At 43.8% G+C, this 22,060-nt stretch overlaps 1 protein-coding gene across 3 annotated transcripts in view; it reads right to left on the bottom strand.

Annotated features, from left to right (window-relative positions):
* Positions 1–21,077, bottom strand: part of LOC109875592 (septin-4) — a 77,256-nt gene extending 56,179 nt beyond the window's left edge. For 2 of the 3 annotated variants that reach the window (XM_031795771.1, XM_020467952.2), the window contains exons 1-2: positions 20,730–21,008; positions 15,156–15,163 (exon numbers count right to left, since the gene is read on the bottom strand). In XM_031795771.1, coding sequence (XP_031651631.1) covers positions 15,156–15,163; positions 20,730–20,781 — 60 coding nt within the window. In that variant the 5' untranslated portion in view covers positions 20,782–21,008. Of the gene's footprint in view, positions 1–15,155; positions 15,164–20,699 lie in introns of all 3 variants that reach the window. The other variant, XM_020467951.2, reaches the window with a different exon arrangement.
* Positions 21,078–22,060: the final 983 nt, after the last annotated feature.

Here is a 22,060-nt window from a genome sequence, read left to right as displayed (position 1 = left end):
CTAGAGGGTAGACCTATGTGAAACAGAAGCAACTGTTAAATCAGTTCAGCTTGTCCAAAGATGTTTAACTTGTCATAGCAAAATGTACCAAAACAACCCTGGGGCCATATTCACAGTCTGATGTTTTTGGACCAGAAAAACTTCCAAAACTGTTAACACAAAAATGTTAATTTTGTGACAGAATAAACATATTTAACTGCTTCTTGGAACCACACAGGAATCTTGGTAATTATGAGGTTTGCTTTGTTTGTGTAATGTGTGTTTGACATGCACTGTCTTATGATGTGATGTTATGCAATGCCAGTGTTTCTCTCTCCAGGCCCACTCATGGTGCAACTATTCCGAAAGAGAACAATGTCCCAACAAGAAAAAGTAATCGTTTCAAAATGTCCACAGGGGTCATTTTTAGAAGAGCTGCGCCTTACTATCCTTTAAAGAACGACCAATTGACCGAACCCAACTGTCATTCCTAACCCACAATCAGTAATCCACTCTCCCCTGTGGTCATGGGATGAAAACACACAGTATAGACCCTCCTCCTCAGTCATGTGTCAAACATATATGGCTTGCCAGTTGGGTTTCATTCTGTACTCAACACTGACTGGTCACATTCAATGGTTACATAGACGGGCCGGGCGGCCCAAGAGGGCCGGTGCCAGTCTTCCGTCATCGTGACAGCAGTGGAACAGGTGGAGTGGCGTCTGACTGCATTCCTCTCTGGCAGAGGAGAGTTGTGCTGAAGTAAGATACTTAGGGCATTCCATTTACATCTCTGCTCATAGAAAACTTAATCCTGTTTCCATGGTGGAGGAACAATAGAGGACATTCCAGAACACTTAAAATTCCAGAGTTTCTTGAAATACAGTAATAGAGATGTGTGTGTGTGTGTATAGTACACTTGCACACCGAAGGCATTCACAAACAAAAGGCAGGTGTGCGTGCGTGCATATCCAGCAATAATTATAACTGAGCCATTCAGTAGAAGTATGACAGAGTGAGCTGAGAGCGTTATGAGCCTAACAATATCATACCAAATGGTCAGGGCATAAATCAAATGCAGACGGGACATTATTTGCTTGACTTCTGCCAACCAACCTTACCTTCTTTTCCTGCCATCTCAAGAAATTGACAGTTCCATGTCAACTTATCCACACACACGATGGATCAACAGCAGGGCTATACCTCAGGGTAAGTTCTAGTTCTGTGATGTTGTGAAGATGACACACCAAACCAGACTAAAGAGTCTCATCCGAACCCTCTCCAGTCCATCTCAACAAGAGAGACTTGGAGTCAGATCCCCTCTTACTCTACTGATGACACCACTAAGGGATGTGTGTGTTTGGGCGCGCGGGTGTAGATGTGTTTCAAGTTTCACAAATCTCAGGATGTGTGTGAGCGAGGGTTCCAATTTCCCTGGATCTCTACCTGTAGTATGAATTCATGGTGCTGCTGAGCCCCCCTGATAAGGGGAACAGAGGGGAGAAGGAGGGGTATGGTTTACCCAAAGTCCTCTTGGAATTAGTGACTTACAAGGGGCTTACAACAAGCAAAGCTGGGTAGATTGGGAAAGCTCTCTCTCTGATTACCATTCACTCTGGGCGTCCCAACACTGTTTGTGCGTGCACACACACATTTTTTGGGTTGGTTTTAAAACAAACACCCTGCTGTGCAATCTACACAACAATACCCAGGCAGGATGCAATGATAATGAATAATTGATCACAGCAGTAGCAATAAGATCACCCTGTGTGCACCCCCGTAACAGGCATTACTAATAGTGGGTTCCAGCTGGGTTCTCATCTCGCAGACAGGAATAAAGAACTCTCCAGGAGGAAGGCGGGGGTGTATGGTTCATGATTAACTACTCATGGTGTGATAACATACAGAAACTCAAGTCCTTTGGTTCACCCGACCTAGAATACTTCACAATCAAATGCAGACCATATTGCCTCCCAACAGAATTCTCTTTGGTTATAGGCACAGCCGTGTATATTCCCCCTCAAGCCGATACCACGATGGCCCTCAAAGAACTACCCTGGACTTTTGCAAACTGGAAACCACATTGCCTGAGGCAGCATTTATTGTAGCTGAAGAACTTAAAGCAAATTAGAGAAAAAAAAGCTACTGAAGTTCAACCAACACATTGACAGTAGTACTCGCTTAGGAAAAACACTAGATCACTGCTACTCACCTTTGAGCAGCCTACAAGGCCCAGATCAGATAACGACTCCCTTCATATAGGCAGAAACTCACAGGAAGTACCCGTGCTAAGGTCTATTCAACACTGGTCTGAACAATTGGAATCCATGCTTTTTACCCCTTTTCTCTCCAATTTCATGGTATCCAATTGGTAGTCTTGTCCTATCGCTGCAACTCCCATACGGACTCAGGAGAGGCGAAGGTTGAGAGCCATGCGTCACAATCAAGCACTGCTTCTTGACAGAATGTCCACTTAACCCGGAAGCCAGCCGCACCAATGTGTCGGAGGAAACACTGTACACCTGGCGACTGTGTCAGCATGCATTGCGCCCGGCCCACCACACCACAGGAGTCACTAGAGCGCGATGGGACAAGAAAATCTCAGCCTGCCAAACCTGAACGACGCTGGGCCAATTGTGCGGCCGCCTCATGGGTCTCCCAGTCACGGCCAGCTGTGACACAGCCTGGGATCGAACCCGGATCTGTAATCACGCCTCAGATTGCTGCGCCACTCGGGAGGCACCTGCAAAATGATTTTAACAAAACAATTGGTCCCCCCAAATATGAGTCTCCATTGAATTTCAAAATCTGCCCTAGACCCACTTCAATTTGCTTACCGTCCCAATAGATCCACAGACAATGCAATCGCCATCGCACTGCCCTATCCCATCTGGACAAGAGGAATACCTATGTAAGAATGCTGTTCATTGACTATAGCTCAGCACACCATAGTACCCTCATAGCTCATCATTAAGCTCGTGGCCCTGGATCTGAACCCTGCCCTTTGCAACTGGGTCCTGGACCGCCCTAACGGGCCACCCCCAGATGGTGAAGGTAGGAAACACCTCCACTTCACTGATCCTCAACACAGGGGCCCAAAAAGGGTGTGTGCTCAGCCCCATCCTGGATTCCCCGTTCACGCACTCCTCAAATTCAATCAAGTTTGCAGACACAACGGTTGTAGATCTGATTACCAACAATGACAAGACAGCCTACAGGAAGGAGGTGAGGGCCCTGGCAGAGTGGTGCCAGGAAAATATCCTCTCCCTCAAAGTAAACTAAATGAAGGAGATGATCATGGACTTCAGGAAACCGCACAGGGTGCACCCCCCTATCCACATCAATGGGACAGCAGTTGAGAAGGTGGAAAGCTTCAAGTTCCTCGGCGTACACATCACTGACAATCTGAAATGGTCCACCCACACAGACAGTGTGGTGAAGAAGGCGCACCAGTGCCTCTTTAACCTCATGAGGCTGAAGAAATTTGGCTTGACCCCTAAGAACCTCAAACTTTTACAGACGCACAATTGTTAGCATCCTGTCAGACTGTATCACCGCCTGGTATGCCAACTGCACCTTCGGAAACCGCAGGGCTCTCCAGAGGGTGGTACCGTCTGCCCAACGCGTCACACTGCCTGCACTCCAGGACACCTACAGCATCCGCTGTCGTCACAGGAAGGCCAAAAAGATCAACCACCCAAGCCACGGCCTGTTCACCTTGCTATCATCCAGAAGGCGAGGTCAGTACAGATGCATCAAAGCTTGGACCAAGAGACTGAAAAACTCTTGGACTCTGGACTCTCAAGTCCATCAGACTGATAAATGGCCAGCCCTAGCCGGCTACCACCCGGTTACTCAACCATGCAACTTAGAGGCTGCTGCCCTATATACATAGACATGGAATCACTGGCCACTTTAATAATGGAACACTAGTCACTGATATTTACATACTGCTTTACTCATCTCATATGTATGTATATACTGTATTTTAGTCAATACTACTCCGTCGTTGTTCGTCCTAATATTTATATATTTGACTTTTATATTTGTGTATTGTTAGATATTACTGCACTGTTGGAGCTAGGAACACAAGCATTTCGCTACATTCGCAATAGCATCTGGTAAATGTATATGTGACCAATAAAATGTGATTTGAGATTCATGGATGGTGGAAATCATGCCACTGTAAGAGGGTACTGCAGCTAATGTTGTCACATGAGGAACGAGGGTGACTTACAGAGCTGACAATGTCATGGAAACGATGCGCACGCTTCAAAAAGGGTCTGAAATCAGTGTGCTGTTATGGATGGCCAGATCGCTAGCAACAAAGACAAGAAATTGCCAAGTGGCTCGTTTGATCTTGATATCATGTTTTTGTTGCGTTTGACTGACTTAACGTCTTTGCTAATATGGCAAAAATGTGTTAGGTAGTTAGCTAACCAACAACTAACGATGTATTTGAGAGACAAGTGCTCATTGTGCAACTTTATGTTTTTAATAAACATTGGAAACTATTGTTTACATGTCAACAATCTAAGCCAACTCTGTTTTGCCCCCGTCGGTTTTGTTGCTTAACCACCAACCTGTCTATAAGCAAGCACATTCTTCAGTCTTCTTCAGACCAGGTTTAAGTTTAATCAATCATTGTCTATCAAGCTGTTTGTCAAACACTTATCATTTGTCTATCCTAAGACATTCCCTTTGAAACTGACTGGGAAGGACATTGAATTGGAGAGACCAGAGAAAAAACGTCATAGTTAGGTGAACTCCGGGACCCGTTCTTTGATAGAGAGGTCACCGCTACTCTGACCCTAGACCTAGCAGTCGGTCTCCTGCCCGGATGTTTTCCCAGCTCCCCTTAAATGACTCTAAAAAGAGAGATGGAAGAGGTTTAAGAAGTTTTACTGGTTGAAATGAGGACACAATTAGTTGGAAAATTTCTTTAGTAGGTGTTTAAAAATGTAAACCCAGGACTGGGCATCCATGGTCCGTGTCCTCTCTGTACCCTTCGACGAACCTTTGAAGAATCAACATCAACTCACGTGAATTCACACAGAATTGTGTAATAAATAAGCTACAGTATGCCACACACAGCATAAGTAAACGGAGCAACCAAAGACATGAGTTGTGTGTGTGTGTGTGTGTGTGTGTACGCGCGTCTTCCTCAGATCCCTGACAGCGAGGGCAGAGCTATGAAAGAGGGCTAGAATCTGGGAGTGATAGAATGTGGTCAGGGTTGTGATGCAGGATAACAGGGAGGTCAAGATGCCACAGACTTGTCAGGGTGTGTGTGCATATATATATATATATATATATATATATGTGTGTGTATATGTGTATATGTGTATATGTGTGTGTAAGATGATCACTTCTATTTCACACAGGACAAAAAGAGAGGTAGAGGGAGAAATGAAATGAAGAGGGGAGGGAGGAGAAGAGGCCACAGTTTAGAATGTTGTGTTTTCCTGGGAGGCAGCAGGAGAAACATGTCTCCTCCTCTTTGATCTCTCAATGAGACACATTGAGTGTTGTTGTTCTGCACCCCAGTCACTCACTACCAAAACACACGCAAATCACAATATGCCGCTGGCTCCATCACACAAACTGAGAAAAGTGACTGGACACTTCTCTTTGGATTCATATTTTCAAATCAGACATTGGGACAGACACAGGACAGGTAAAACAACTGCAATGTGGTCCTCCTTACTCACATAAGGCTAACATGTCATTCTTGTCAGCACAGACAGACCGGGATGGTGCTACGAAAGATACTGTATGTATTGTTATTACAGATGAATAGAACAGTAGCCAGAAGGAGCAGATCAAATTCCTGTTGATACTCTATTTCAACAAAAACTCTAATCTTATACAAACACAGCCCAACCATCTGTGGCAGGGAATCTGTCTAAGTAAGTAATATTGATAATTACAGAAATGTCAACTTTTATGAAAAACCATCTGTCAAAAGATGAAGGAAATAGCTGGGATTAGACTGGCCGCTACCGATTTTATTACATAAAGTAACCCAGCCGTAGCCAGCCCTGCATGGAACACTACATATGTTGTAAATATTTACAAATGATGGCTTTGTGGTTGTGGTTTGGTTTGGTTTCTGATGTCAGAACTTGTGCATATACAGTTGAAGTCACAAGTTTACATTCACCTTAGCCAAATACATTTAAAAAAAATGTTTCACAATTCCTGACATTTAATCCCAGTAAAAAGTACCTATCTTTAGGTCAGTTAGGATCACCACTTTATTTTAAAAATGTGAAATGTCAGAATAATAGTAAAGTGATTTATTTCAGCTTTACAGTGGGGCAAAAAGGTATTTAGTCAGCCACCAATGGTGCAAGTTCTCCCACTTAAAAAGATGAGAGGCCTGTAATGTATCATAGGTACACTTCAACTATGACAGACAAAATGAGAAAGAAAATCCAGAAAAATCACATTGTAGGATTTTTTATTAATTGATTTGCAAATTATGGTAGAAAATAAGTATTTTGGCTTATTTCACTGTAGAGCCTCTAGCCCTGCTCACTATACCTTATCCAACCTTTCAGTTCCACCACTCACACATGCGATGACATCACCTGGTTTCAATGATGTTTCTAGAGACAATATCTCTCTCATCACTCAATACCTAGATTTACCTCCACTGTATTCACATCCTACCATACCTTTGGCTGTACATTATACCTTGAAGCTATTTTATCGCACCCAGAAACCTGCTTTTACTCTGTTGCAGACGTTCTAGACAACCAATTCTCATAGCTTTTAGCCGTACCCTTATCCTACTCCTCCTCTGTTCCTCTGGTTATGTAGAGGTGAATCCAGGCCCTGCAGTGCCTAGCTCCACTCCTATTCCCCAGGCGCTCTCTTTTGATGACTTCTGTAACCTTAATAGCCTTGGTTTCATGCATGTTAACATTAGAAGCCTCCTCCCTAGGTCTGGTTTTATTCACTGCTTTAGCACACTGCCAACCCGGATGTTCTAGCTCTGTCTGAATCCTGGCTTAGGTAGACCACCAAAAAATCTGACATTTTCATCCCTAACTACAACATTTTCAGACAAGATAGAACGGCCAAAAGGGGCAGTGTTGCAATCTACTGCAAAGATGGACAGAACTCTGCAGGCTTACGATCCAGGTCTGTACCCAAACAATTTGAACTTCTATTTTGACTCAAATGATGTCAATTAGCCTATCAACAGCTTCTAAAGCCATGACATCATTTTCAGGATTTTTCCAAGCTGTTTAAAAGGCACAGTAAACTGTGTATGTAAACTTCTGACCCACTGGAATTGTGATACAGTGAATTAAGTTAAATAAATCTGTCTGTAATTGTTGGAAAAATTACTTGTCATGCAAAGTCGATGTCCTAACTGACTTGCCAAAACTATAGTTTGTTCAAAATAAATTTGTGGAGTGGTTGAAAAACGAGTTAATGATTCCAATCAAAGTGTATGTAAACTTAAACTTTTGTTGTTGGGGACAGCCATACTGTAGGTTGGTCTCAATACTGTATCCCTGTCTGTACTACTGTAGGTTTGTCTGTACTACTGTAGGTTTGTCTGTGTGTATGCGGCTGACTGTGGATTTGTAATACTGAACCTTAGACAGTAGGGCTGTCTACATAGCCTACATAGAGCCAACAAATAAAAACATTGCAGCCTCCAAGAATTAAACATCCTGATAAAAATACATATCCTATAAATCACATTGCAGACAGGCCATGTGCAGCCAATGAACTTGAAACATTGTATAAAATATTCTGGGCCCTCAGTTTCCCAACAGTGAGCTCGGGACAGACACAGCTGTAGGCTATTTATGCAAGGGATAAGAAATCAGTGCTGGACTTGGGCAGGAGCTCACTGGAGCTGAGTATCGGTACCTCAAAATGTTCTACTGATTGAGCTCCTGTTCCTCTTATAGAATATTAGCTCAAAAGTATTGTGGAGCTCCTGCACCCAAATATAAACAGTTCCAGCACCCAAAATGAGTACCGGAACCCATTTCAGTCCAAGTCAAGCAAAATAAGAAGGAATCAGGTAGGCCTATTTTATGACGTTTCCACTAGATCAAAGCATGACATTTTCCCCTTTCACACTGAGTGGTTATTGGAAGGGAGAGAGCTGGAAATACTTTTTAAATACATTGAAGAACTATTGTAATTCTCATTTGCTCGCTGTTTGAGGTGAAGACCGGGAATAATAATTGAATGCTTTAACAGAAATAACCAAAGTAACAAACATTGTAGATTAGAAATGATAGGAATGAACAGTGCATGTATTACTGGTGATATGTAATGGGGAATTGATAGACACTAACAATCAAATGCAAACAATTCACACAAGTTATGAAACAATGAATGTGCACAAATTGGCAGGAGAGAGCGCATTCTGGAGAGAGTGCATTGTGCATCTGAGCGCATGGACAATCTGAAGTCTGCATTGGCCATACAACATTTATGGTGATATGGCCTCAGCAGAAGTTAGGGAATTCATACTTCTTGCACTTCGCGGAGCAGTGCGGTTGTCAAAAAAAGTGAGTGTTTTCTACATTCTGTCCCCACCTACCGTCAACCAATCATGTCAATGCAGAGCTGTACAGAGCCCTCCACATTGTTAAAACATTTGGGAGGCGCGTGGCGGTGTGGTACAGAGCTCCATTTGGCCTCTGGAGGCTCCGCAATTGCATCCCACCCTCCATAATGGAGCTTCCAATCACCAATCACATTTTCGGATCAAAAGCATAAAAACATATGTTACTGAGCGACTAAAACAATCTTGGTTGACCAACAGCAAAACAATCGGCCAGTCAACTAATTGGGGTCAACCCTAACAGACAGGGATACAGTATTGAGACACACCTACAGTAGTATAGGCAGGGATACAGTATTGAGACACACCTACAGTAGTACAGGCAGGGATACAGTATTGAGACACACCTACAGTAGTACAGGCAGGGATACAGTATTGAGACACACCTACAGTAGTATAGGCAGGGATACAGTATTGAGACACACCTACAGTAGTACAGGCAGGGATACAGTATTGAGACACACCTACAGTAGTACAGGCAGAGATACAGTATTGGACTAGATGTAAAAAGTGTGGGCGATCTATCCCATGTGTAATGGAGCCAGGCTAGGACCAGGTGCAGTTTTATGAGCCGTGTGTTTGAGTGAGTGGGATGGAGTGGTGTGTGTGTGTGTGTGTGTGTGTGTGTGTGTGTGTGTGTGTGTGTGTGTGTGTGTGTGTGTGTGTGTGAGTGAGTGAGTGAGTGAGTGAGTGAGTGAGTGAGTGAGTGAGTGAGTGAGTGAGTGAGTGAGTGAGTGAGTGAGTGAGTGAGTGAGTGAGTGAGTGAGTGAGTGAGTGAGTGAGTGAGTGAGTGAGTGAGTGAGTGAGTGAGTGAGTGAGTGAGTGAGTGAGTGAGTGAGTGAGTGAGTGAGTGAGTGAGAGAGAGAGAGAGAGAGAGAGAGAGAGAGAGGTGTGTGTGTAGAGAGATGCTGGGGTCTCCTATTTATTTTGGCTGTGTCTAAATGACAGGGAGGGTAGTGTGGCAACTTGAAGTTTCAAGGAAAAAAACACGGATCACACACACCTCAATGACTGACATCTACCGCCGCTGTCTCCCTACACACTTCACTGGGCTGAGACTCCATGGGAGTTCTGTGGCTGGCCTGTGAATCAGTCTAGCCTCCAATACCAGTGTCATCGCATTGAAGACATGTTATCTGGCTATTAAATGTAGTAGCGCCACCAAAACATCACATCCTAATGTTCCCAAACACAAATGGTGCCGTCTACACTCTTTTCCCGTCACCCCTACCTCCCTCCTGTCATCATGTCACAGCACGCTACCGCATTCCATGCTACAGCTACTACACCAAGCCTCTAAATCGTCACCATGCAGGAGCTGCCCTCCTGTCTCTGTCGGTCTCTGATGGGTGGGATGGAATGACTATTGAGTAACTAGTGGTTTGGTTCAGTCTAGGCACACTGGATGCCAGTGGCTTAGTTGGTGTGGTCCCTGGTCTCTCCCCTCTCCTCCATGCTCTTCATCTGCTTGCCACTCTTCTCTTTGTCTATCATCCACTCTTCTCCTCATCTATCATTCTCTTGATTATCCTCCATCTTTCTCACCTGGCATTTCCATATACTGACCTGGTGCATCTGGAAGTGGTTAGGGGTGTGGCTGCAGCTGGGTAGCATTAAGCCTTGCCACCGTGCTGATTCCAGAAGCGCCACCTGTCACCTCATCTCGTGCACACACGCACGCACACACACGCCAGACTTGGGTTTGTTGTTGAGGTTTATTCCCGAGAGGCTGAGACGAAAGAAAAATTCTCAGAGGTCATTGTCACACTCCATTGAGGGATATTTGTGCAGCAATTACATGTTAGAAACATTGTTTGGCTCAACCACAGAGAGATGTCAGTAACGGTTCTACACCAACTGCTTCACAAATCTGTCTCAGCCAGTCTTATTAGCTTAAACAGGATCTCACAGACAGGTCATGTGTAGTTAACATACTGCAGATCAGATATACCACTGTCTCAGTCTGACAGGGAGTGACTCAGTCTGTCTGGATGTTAGACTGCAGAGAGAAGTGTTGTAGTTAGTGTTCTGTCACTTACTACATCCCCATAAGGCAGACTGACAGGATTGGGTGTCTGTTTCGGAGCCTCAAATCTCAGCACTCACAACAGTCAATCAATCCTCCCATCTAACTTGATCTGTAATACACAGCTGACATGGGAATTCAGCCTATATAGAAGTCAGCAGAACTCAGCAATGGCATATATACTGGGAGTTTGTCAGAAAGAATGAGAGCCCAGAGCATGCATGCAAAGAATGTGTTTGTTGTTGGTTTGCAGTAAACATTAGTTGCTGGGATTGAAAAGGATTCCCCCAAAACCCACTAACCCAAATCTAGAAGTTACTGGAATTTAGCATGTGTTGTGTGTGAAAATGTAGCTACATAACAAATCCAACTCTAGAGAAGAGAATTCAGCTCAACACAGAATAGATGAGGGTAATGCAGACCAGACATCCGCTTTCTCTGCAGCTCCAAATGCTGTCAGAAAACTACCCAACATACTGTATGTCAACAAGGATAAATGGACAGCAGACATGTTTTAAGGCTCGTCCTTCAAAAAAAGAAAGAAATTGACCTAGACATTTACGCCGCAGAGTACTTACGGACCTCATAGCTTGAGCAGGATGGTGGCTTCTCTGGTTCAAGCCTGGTGGTACCCCCCCACCCCCTAGCCTGCTTGGTGACTGCTTGGACCTCAGTACGGGCCATGGGAATCGAGCTGGGGTATATTTATAGCCAGGCCCCTCTCTGGTGCGGGGACGGAGGGGAGAGGCTTGGCAAGGGCTGCTGGGGCCACTTCTTTGGGGGTTCCAAGGAATGTCCGGGTCGACTGAAAGCCTGGGGAATGGAGGCTCAAATAGGGCCAGAGGTGGCCTCAAACTGACATGGGACATCTGTGGAGCCGGATGGGGACAGAGCCCCGAGTCTGCTGAACTAACAGGCCCTAGTCGGGACAGGAAGTAGTGACTGATCACAGGAAGTGAGGTTGTAAAGTGTTGAGCCTTCGTCTGACTTCACATCCAGCTTGACTTGTATTTCAAATCTATATCATACCACTTCCATATGGAAACAAATTAGGAACATTGATAATGACAATGTTTATTGTCCATCAAGAGGATATTCTTTCAGGTGCTAGACACAGCTACATATCCATGACAACAAAACATCCTTCAAGGCATTGAAAGGGTTATGTGCTCTAGCATCAAAACAACCTGGAGGTGGTCATTAGTGTCATCTCATTACCCAGCATCCCCTGGGGTGGAGTTATAGGTCCAGTTAATTCTCTACCCCGGTCTCCCATAGAGAGAGGGGGGGGGGGGGTGTAGAGCAGAAAGAGGGAGGGAGATGGGGGGGGGGTGTAGAGCAGAAAGAGGGAGGGAGATGGGGGGGATGAAGAAAGAGAGGGCGAGAGAGAGAGGAGGAAAGGGGTGAGGGGCAGACAGATGTAGATCTGCACTTAAAAAGGTGTAGTGCTTTCTCGTAATGGAGGAGAAGGAACAGCCCATCCTCAGCAGCCTTCAGCAGGGACAGGGAGATGACAGAGGCACTGAGGCAGAAAATAAAAGGTGGTGGTTTTAGAGAAGTTCAGTAACAATGGACCGCACCACTCTGCTACATGGAGGCTAGAGGTGGGGACAGGAGACAAGGAATAGTGATGCCCCGTGTACTGTAGTGTAGTACATCATTGTACGTTCCACATTGACACACTCTTAACTCCTGACATGAGAGAGGCAGACACTTTAGTGGTGGTTAGATAACTTCAACTGAGGATCCATTCAGACTCACGGAGAGCTGATTCTAAGTTTTTCATAGACACTTAACTTAGTTTCACTCTGCTCTCGACTTCCCACAACCTTGGGTGTCGCAGTGGGGTGTTGCGTGTCTTGCAGCTCCCTAACTCGATTGTGTCCCTACCCTGGTGTCAAACTGTGAGCCTGAGGGTGGTCTGTCACAAAATGCCACCGCCACAGCTAGAGACTTGGTGTCTGAATCGCAATGTCACAATCACACGCCACATTTCCCCAGACAGAGCTGAGAGAAGAATTAAGCCCAAGCACTTCCCCACTGAGATGAACACACAATGACAACTCCGGTAGCAGTGACAGTACGCCACCCACTTAACTAGTGACCCAAAGCCTGGTGATATGAAGTAGAATGGCTCCATTGTTTGGCATGGGTTCTCTGCATGGCGCAGTGGCCCCGACAGTCGCTCAGAGCGCAGAATAAATACAAGCCCACGGAGAGAAGCACAAGACTGAACTACACTCAACCTTCTAGAGTTTTCCCTGTTTAGTTAACACTATCAACGTTTCCCTTTACTGTGGCAATTGTGTTCTGTTGCGACGACTCAGCCCGTACTCTACACAGACTGGTGCGGCATAGCCAATCAGAGCTACAGTAGGCCTATATGGATCTGTGGAGGTTACTTTTAACTGGACTGTATTTACAGCTGTGGTCTTGAGTGGATGCGCTTGTTTTGAGATCAAAGTGAGAGTAGCATGTAGCCACGTGTCCACATTTTGTTCATATCCTTTGCTAGTTCGTGAGTTATTAGCCCAGTTATACATCATTTGTAGTCAGCAATAGGGGAGTGATTACTTCCTACAAGAGATAGAACAGCTATTTCCATGTTAAAATGTTATGGGATACATATTTTCCATTGTTTTTGATGGTAGGCCACTGTGGTAGGTCTACATTATGATCAAATAGCCACAGTAGCCTACTTGGCCAGTGTTAACTAACTTAAAGCGGGTAGAGCCTCCGGTGTGAACAGTAAACCTGCACTTGAAGTTGCACAGAATTTTCCCAACATTCAAGTTTGCTCTCAGCAGAACAAAAATTTGCCGGAAAAAAATAAGGGAACAATGGTTGCACTATAGTTGATGTGGCCTGATCTAGATCAAAGTACTTTTGAGTAGTTACAGCACATCAATAGCAAATGATGATATCAAAACCAACCTGTACCACCCATCCCTAGCTAGACATGCTTGATGGCAACACCTCACACATCTATTTGTATTTTTACAGGCATTGTCACTGTTAACTGGTTCCACTGGTTTACAGCTGTCAATCATGCAAGGGATGGACAGGGTGTGGCTACAGACACATTTAACATCCACAGGATACCCAGTGGCAGGCACACACAGGGATGGAAAACACCCAGCATCCATCCACTGCAGTAGCTAATAGGCTAATAAAGTCTAACTATAGCCTCTTCATTCCACCATGGCCACAGTGACAGGCTATAATTGAAGGCGAGGGATATAGGCCTAATGCTGGGTTGACTATAAGCCACAGACAGACCAACACACACACACACACACACACACACACACACACAGAGAGAGGAGAGAGAGAGAGAAACCCTGGTTCTCGTTGACAGTGAAGAGATCTGTGGTTAGTCGCTGTGCTTCCCTGCCCAGAACTGGCACCGTCCAGGGACAGTGATGACATCATCACTCAGAGAGTGTGTTTGTATGCGTGGGTTTTTTCACAACTAGAGAGAGAAGAAACCACAGTCACCCTCTCTCCCCACCACACCCCAGAGTCCAGCATGGGCTGGGCTGAAGCCAGGGATGGTCACAGTGGAAGAGTAAAGGCTACACTGCAGAGGTGAAGTTTGTGCTTTGTGGTCAAACCGTCAGTGAAGTTTAATGCATTCATGGATCTGAAGACCTCAACATTGATCTTCTCTGATACCCAGAAGGGTATTTTGCTTAAACCTAAACCCCAGTAGATCCAGTGGCTCTCTAGCTCATGACTCAATCATGTGGCTCTCTACACTCTTTGTAGCTCAGGACTGAATTAGAGAATTAGAGAATTGAGAATTCCTCTCTGGGCGTTCCCTCTCGGTGCTGCAGCAGTTACAGTAGCTTTGCATCCCAGGGGTAAGGAATGCTGCTTAGAGGAAGGAACAGCTCCTTCACATACACTCATACAGACCCACTCCCCTCCTCAGCTACCCTCTCCTCTTCTTCTCCTGTCCTCAGAGAGGTCTGTCTGCTGTGTTTGGAAATAAACCTCTCCCTCCAAACAGCTGTAGGGCCGTGGGATGTTGACAACACTGGGATGTGTGTTTGTATGAGTGTGACCGGGCTCCATCCCTCACGGGAAGCTACGGACAGTGGAATTGTTGGTGAAGTCACACTCGCATACATACATGGGGTCAAAAACAGACCTGGTGCTCGTCTCAGCTGTCACCTTGCTTGGGACGAGACTAGAAAAACTGGGTTCAACACCAGACCACACAGCAGAACACCTTTTATGTGGAGGCAAACACAAATCCTCTCAAACATTCATTACCCAAATCAACACCTTCCACTGTCAAAAATAACATTTTCCCTTTCCCTACTACAGATCGCTTCCCTTTCACCAAAATTCCAAGTTATCAGTCACTTGCAGGCCTATTCAGTAGTTCAAGCAAATCTTCAAATGCTTATTTTTATTGACCCTTAATGACCTCTTGGTCCAGACCATTATCCGGCCAGTCAATCGACATCACCAATGGTGATGCAATGTGTACAGTAGGAGGCTGAGTAAAAGAAAGAAAAATAATAGTAAATGTCTTCTTACCTCATCATCTGTCCAGAGGAAGATTGGATGGGATGGCAGAGAAGCAAATGGTTCCAGATTCCACACACGTACGCAGGTTAATGAATACAAGAGAAAAAATATATATTAAAAAAATTATAATAAAATCAGGGAAAACATTTACAACATCTGAAATTCCATCCCATCAAATCCAGAGACTGTCCATAACATATGTTAATCTCAACCTGTGTTTGATCTGGCTCTGGATTATACGATACTGTTAGGTTCAGGTTGTGGTGTTGGCTTAGCTAGGATGTACTGGAGATAACATCTCGGTGTCATAACCTCGGAATCATAATACTGATGTAGCTCCCAGTGTGGTTCGTTCTTGGATAGTCTGGTTGTTAGCCAGACCCAGGGAGACGAGAAAAAAACATCTTTATCAACGTTGCTGACACAATGTCTGACTAACCAGCTGTTGATGGCTATTAAAAGCCACTAGCTGTTAAACAAATTGCAATGTGTGAGAATGTGTGAGAGAGCGAGAAAAACACAAGGGGGGTGTGAGGAAGCAAGTATGTGTGCGCGCGCGCGCGAATGAATATATGAAATGTGTGCGAGGGAGAGAAAAGTATACACATACTTGAGTGTGTACTAGAGACTGTGCGTGCTTACAGCTTATACTATACACAGTGTACTATGTCAAAAGGGGCAGCGGCTCGACATATTTCTAGGTTTAGGCTGGGTGCCAGCCAGCGACATCAAACCCACAATTCCTACCCAGGCCTTCTGAGGAAATGTAGCCTGACTGAAAACAAGGCAGAGACAGAAACTCAAAATCACCAGTGTGCTGGAGATGTTCTATTCAGCACAGTTTTCCTTCCATGCACCTCTTAATATGATATGCTTTTTCTAACAACTCGCACCCCTATGTAAAGCAAGGCAGAGAAAGGGCTGCTGGGTTTACATGGAGGCTACAGAGCACACACTCCAGCGCAGAGGGGACATGTGGAGCTGGTATAAGGAGATTAGACTCACACCACCACCACCATGTATGCATGCTATGATCACTTCAGACACAGCCGTTGCTAATCCACGCTCACTCAATTATCCCCACAGCTGACCAAAAGGGATGCACGTTTTCATTCTCTTTAAAACAAGATTTACGGTAAAATACTATTTTAGGTCCCTCTGCAATGCACTGCAAGTGAATTCCAGCAAATTGTGTCCGTCTACCGTTTCACTGATTAAAATGCATTACCTCAAAGTCTGATGCAATTGGCATCACAAAATGTCTTCCAAGACAGTAAGACAGATAACATCTCATTATAAGATGGGGATAGCCTACATACAGTACCAGAATGAGTACTACTCATTCTAGGGTTGTCTTTATTTTTTTTACATTGCAGAATAATAGTGAAGACATAAAAATTATGAAATACTATGTGATTCCATGTGTTTTACAAAAAAAAAAGACAAGTTAAACCAATCAAAATATATTTTACATTCTTCAAAGTAGCCACCCTTTGCCTTGACAGATTTGCACACTTTTTGCATTCTCTCAACCAGCATCACAAGGTACTCACCTGGAATGCATTTCAACTAACAGGTGTTCCTTGTTAAAAGTTAATATCTTTCCTTAATGCATTTGAGTCAATCAGTTGTGTTGTGACAAGTTAGGGCTATCTTCTGTATATCACCCCTATTTAGTGAAAGACCAAGTCCATTTTATGGAAAGAACAGCTCAAATAAGCAAAGAGGAATGACAGTCCATCATTACTTTAAAGACATTAAGGTCAGTCAATACAGAACATTAAGGACTTTGAACATTTCTTCAAGTTCAGTCGCAAAAACCATCAAGTGCTATGATGAAATTGGCTCTCATGAGGATCGCCACAGGAAAGGAAGACCCAGAGTTAACTCTGCTGAGGAGGATAAGTTCATTAGAGTTACCAGCTTCAGAAACTGCAGCCCAAATAAATGCTTCAGAGTTCAAGTAACAGACACATCTTAACATCAACTGTTCAGAGGAGACTGCGTGAAATCAGGCCTTCATGTTCAAATTGCCGCAAAAGAAACCACTACTAAAAAGGACACCAATAAGAAGAGACTTGCTTGGGCAAAGAAACACGAGCAATGGACAATAAACCAGTGGAAATCTAGGCTTTGGTCTGATGAGTCCAAATTAGAGATTTTTGGTTACAACCGCTAGGTCTTTGTGAGATGCAGAGTAGGTGAACGGATGATCTCTGCATGTGTGGTTCCCACTGTGAAGCATGGAGGTGATGGTGTGAGGGTGCTTTACTGCTGACACTGTCAGTCATTTGATTAGAATTAAAGGCACACTTAACCAGCATGGCTACCACAGAATTCTGCAGTGATACGCCATCCCATCTGGTTTGCACTTAGTGGGACTATCATTTATTTTTCCACAGGACCAAGAACCAAAACACCTCCGGGCTGTGTGAGGGCTATTTGACCAAGAAGGAGAGTGATTGAGTGCTGCATCAAATAAACTGGCCTCCACAATCACCTGACTTTAACCCAATTTGAGATGGTTTGGGATGAGTTGGACAGCAGATTGAAGGAAATGCAGGAAAGAAATGCTCAGTATATGTGGAAACTCCTTAAAGACAGTTGGAAAAGCATTCCTCATGAAGCTGGTTGAGAGAATACCAAGAGTGTGCAAAGCTGTCAAGGCAAAGGGTGGCTACTTTGAAGAATCTAAAATATATTTTGGATTTGTTTAACTTTTTTGGTTACTACTTGATTCCATGTGTTATTTCATAGTTTTGATGTCTTCACTATTATTCTACAATGTAGAAAATAGTAAATATAAAGAAAACCAAGGAATGAGTAGGTATGTCCAAACTATTGACTGGTACTGTACATAAATTATATAGACTTGGTATTTTGTTATAACAATGGCTGTACTGATAATATAATGGCTGGCCTTCTTGATTTCAGTGTGGATTGTGTGATGACCTACATTGGAGTGCTTCTCTAACCATGATGCTGTTAGTGAGGCCACAGTGGTCTGGGATGGCTGCGTCTCTCCAACGAGAGCTCACTAAGGAATGTCCACCGCTAGCCACTATGACTGGACCGGCCATCAGCAGGCATGGGTTCAAATGGTATTTATTTGATTACAAATACTTTTAGCCACGCTTGATTGAGCTTGCCTGGTGCAGTGGAGTCAATGGGATAGTCACAAGATTGCTAACCCCCCCATATGACACTTCAGACAGGCTCAATTAAACTCTCAAAGTATTTGTAAGATTTCAAATACTATTTGAACTCGGGCCTTTGGTCATCAGTCTACCACTACTGGATGTTTTCCCAGCTGGACTACAGGGGAGAGCAGTACTAACAATTTAGTGAGGATCGTTGAGTTCACAAAAACCTACAACAAAAACCTACAACTTCTTACTGTGAAGTAGTAGGGTTCCTTCCCAATGTTTTGGGTTGGGTATCAAAAGGTTGGGTCTTATATTTGTACTCGTTTAAGAAAGACTATTTCTAAATGTGTTAAATCAGTTAAAATGGGTTAATTACACAGTCGTAGATTTCAATTTGAGCTACTATAAAACAGGGCCCGGAGGGAAGAAGGTGGCCAAATTAAAACCTTTCTCGGTCTCAGAAAGTAATACAATTTAGTGAGGATCCTTGAGTTCACAAAAACCTACAACCTGTATTTGGAAAAGGGACAATGGACTGAGAAAAAGCCACTGTTTCAGTCTACTTATACCATATAAAGGAATACATGACCGTCAGCTGACTCTGCTGGCTGCAGTAAAGTACATCCATGATCAACTCCAGTGTAGATTTGGCCTTGTGTTTAAGGTTATTGTCCTGCTGAAAGGTGAATTCATCTCCCAGTGTCTGGTGGAAAGCAGACTGAACCAGGTTTTCCTCTAGGATTTTGCCTCTGCTTTACCCCATTCCGTGTTTTATTTTTTAATCTTGAACAACTCCCCAGTCCTTAAAGATTACAAGCAAGCCATAACCTGATGCAGCAACCACCATGCTTGAAAATGGTACTCCGTAATGTTGTATCTGACCCAAACATAACACCTTGTATTCAGGACAAAAAGTTAATTGCTTTGCCACTATTGTTTGCTGTACTACTTTAGTGCCAAGATGCATGTTTTGGAATATTTTTATTCTGTACAGGCTTCCCCTGTGTGGGGTACAGAGATGAGGTAGTCATTCAAAAATGTTAAACACTATTATTGCACACAGAGTGCATCCATAGAACCTGTGAAGGTCATTTTTACTTCTGAACTTATTTAGGCTTGCCATAACAAAGGGATTGAATACCTATTGACGCAAGACATTTGAGCATTTAATTTTTTATTCATTTGTAAACATTTTGAAATACATCCTTCCACTTTGACATTATGGGGTATTGTGTGAAGGCCAGTGACACACATCTCAATTTAATTAATTTTAAATTAATTAACAAAACATGGAAAAAGTCAAGGGGTGTGAATACTTTCAGAAGGCACGGTATATCCCCCTATCTCTCTGTTTCCGCTTTCTCTTAAGGCAACAGTCTGAGCTAACCAGATGTCTATCAGTGGTGGCATCGTCGGGCACAGAGCTGAAAGGAAAATAATTAGTTGGGCACAAGTACACACAATCAGTGTGGAATTGTGAAATGTTCATTCACTCCGTGACTTGTGTTGTATGCTAAATAAATGTATGCAAAAGAAACTCTATGCTCTCTACAGAAACAGTCAGGTCATCATTGGATAAAACCTAGTCAGGAGTAAAAACAATGCTCACCCTGATACAGAGAGTACCAGGGTAGACAGATGAGCCAGTTTCCCCAAAGGCTGACTGGAGAATAAAGGGCTTTATTCATCTGGAGGAAAGATATTCTCCAAAACGTCAGTCAGTGCAATGGGCAGGGGCGCAACTTTCACTGGGAACATGTCCCCACCACATTCTGAAATTTCATTTTTGCTCTTGGAATGTGATACAAAACGATGCGACGGTGTGCTTTAGGGCCATGCGGACGCAATATGCAGATTAGACAAGGAAATTATATATCCACCACCTCTTGTAAACTGCATAGTCGATCACTTGAAGGTATTGATGGCTTTTTCACTGACTTATCTGCCTAAAAGGGTCAAACTCAGCCCAACATGATAGCATAAGCCATAAATCTGATTTATGACCACTGTTTAAAGTAAATATGTAACGACTCAGGGAGCGGGTTTTCGTGGGTATTTCTGGTGTACCAGGAACTTCTCTCTCTGCAAGTGAAGGCACAAATTTTCGCATAAACTAGTAATTTACCTCCCCTCTCCTACTGGTCCATAAATAGTAGTGTGATGTGTTGTGAGTGTCACATAACTATTGCATAACTATACATTCCTCTGGGCACCACTTTAACAAACAATACGCGTGCTACCAGCAATCTGTACGCCAGCCTAGATAAATACGATTTCAACGAAGGAGCGCACGAAACGCAGCAGGACGCAGAACAACCTGCGATGCAAACAAACCGACCAATTAGGAATTGTTTTCCGACATTCTCCTCCGAGTACACCTGCATAGGCCAGTTATTGGCACACTCACCTTCCAATATAGACTGGATTGACCACTCACCGTGGTTGAACATTGTTGTCCTAAACCGGTTGTTGGAAGACGAATTTTCCATTTCGCAATTGCAGTAAGAAGGAATGCTATTCCAAACTCTTGAGTCCTCCGTTTGGGGTTTACGTGGGGTATTCCGTGTTTTTATTGCGCAGGGGCTTGCGACCCACCTACCCTATAATAAATTGTGCAGGAGGCTGCTCTGCTTCTTCTTCCACTGCTATTCCTTGCAGTGCTGCCTTTTCTAAAGTGCAACAACACTGAATGGCAGCTTCTATGTGAAGCAATTTTAACAGCGCACGTCCAGTAGCAGCGCCAGATCGTGACGTCACACGGCACAGTTATCACCACAGTCAGAATGAAAACAATCGCACATGGATGCGCAGGGTGCATAAAATAATGGTAACCTGTGCCTGAGAAATGTACCCTTCCCTCCGCAGGGAGGGAGATTGCATTGTCCAGTTAAAATTAATTACATAATGGAGTGTAAATGTAGGTTAGGCTATACTAGCCTGAAGATTCGATTCACAGTAACTTCTTCCCGCAGCTCTGTCTTTTGCTACATAAGAAACGAACGTCTGTGAGTGTGTCATAGCGTTTGGCCGGGGCAAGGGTAGCCAGGCAAAGGCTATTAGGCCTACATGAATGTCTTATTTTGGATAGTCTAGTTCAAACATTCAACCTCCATCTGCGTACCCCCTCTAGCACCAGGGTCAGCGCACTCACAAATCTAGTTTCTTTTGCCATCATTGTAAGCCTGCCAAACTCACACTATATGATAGATTTATTAAACATAATAATGAGTGTGAGTTTTTGTCACAACCCGACTCATGGGAAGTGACGAAGAGTTCTTATAGGACCAGGGCATAATAATAGTAATAATCAATCATTTTGCTCTTTATTTAACCCTCTTACATATAAAACCTTATTTGTTCATCGAAAAATGTGAATAACTCACCACAGGTTAATGAGAAGGGTGTGGCCTTACTTTTTAAAACCATTTATTCTTTTTGGAGCAAATGGAATTAGCAGCAGCTATGTTTGGCTACATACAGACCGTGAAATTCCCGCGAGAGAATGAACGGTTAATGTGATTGGATGTTAATTATTTGACTAGGCTACCTGTATTTAACATTGTGTTGTTATTTTGCTGAACACTAGATGGTTGAATTTTATTTTTGGCATTAAAACAAAGCTACTCAGGCGAGAGAGAAAAACTCACCCAAATGTATAACCCCGTTTGAAAATGTGAAGAAACAAAATAATAATACATATCTACAGTGCCTTGCGAAAGTATTCGGCCCCCTTGAACTTTGCGACCTTTTGCCACATTTCAGGCTTCA

Source organism: Oncorhynchus kisutch, linkage group LG18 (assembly GCF_002021735.2).
Source record: "Oncorhynchus kisutch isolate 150728-3 linkage group LG18, Okis_V2, whole genome shotgun sequence".
NCBI classification, from domain to species: Eukaryota; Metazoa; Chordata; class Actinopteri; order Salmoniformes; family Salmonidae; genus Oncorhynchus; species Oncorhynchus kisutch.
This window is presented reverse-complemented; position numbering and strand designations above follow the sequence as displayed.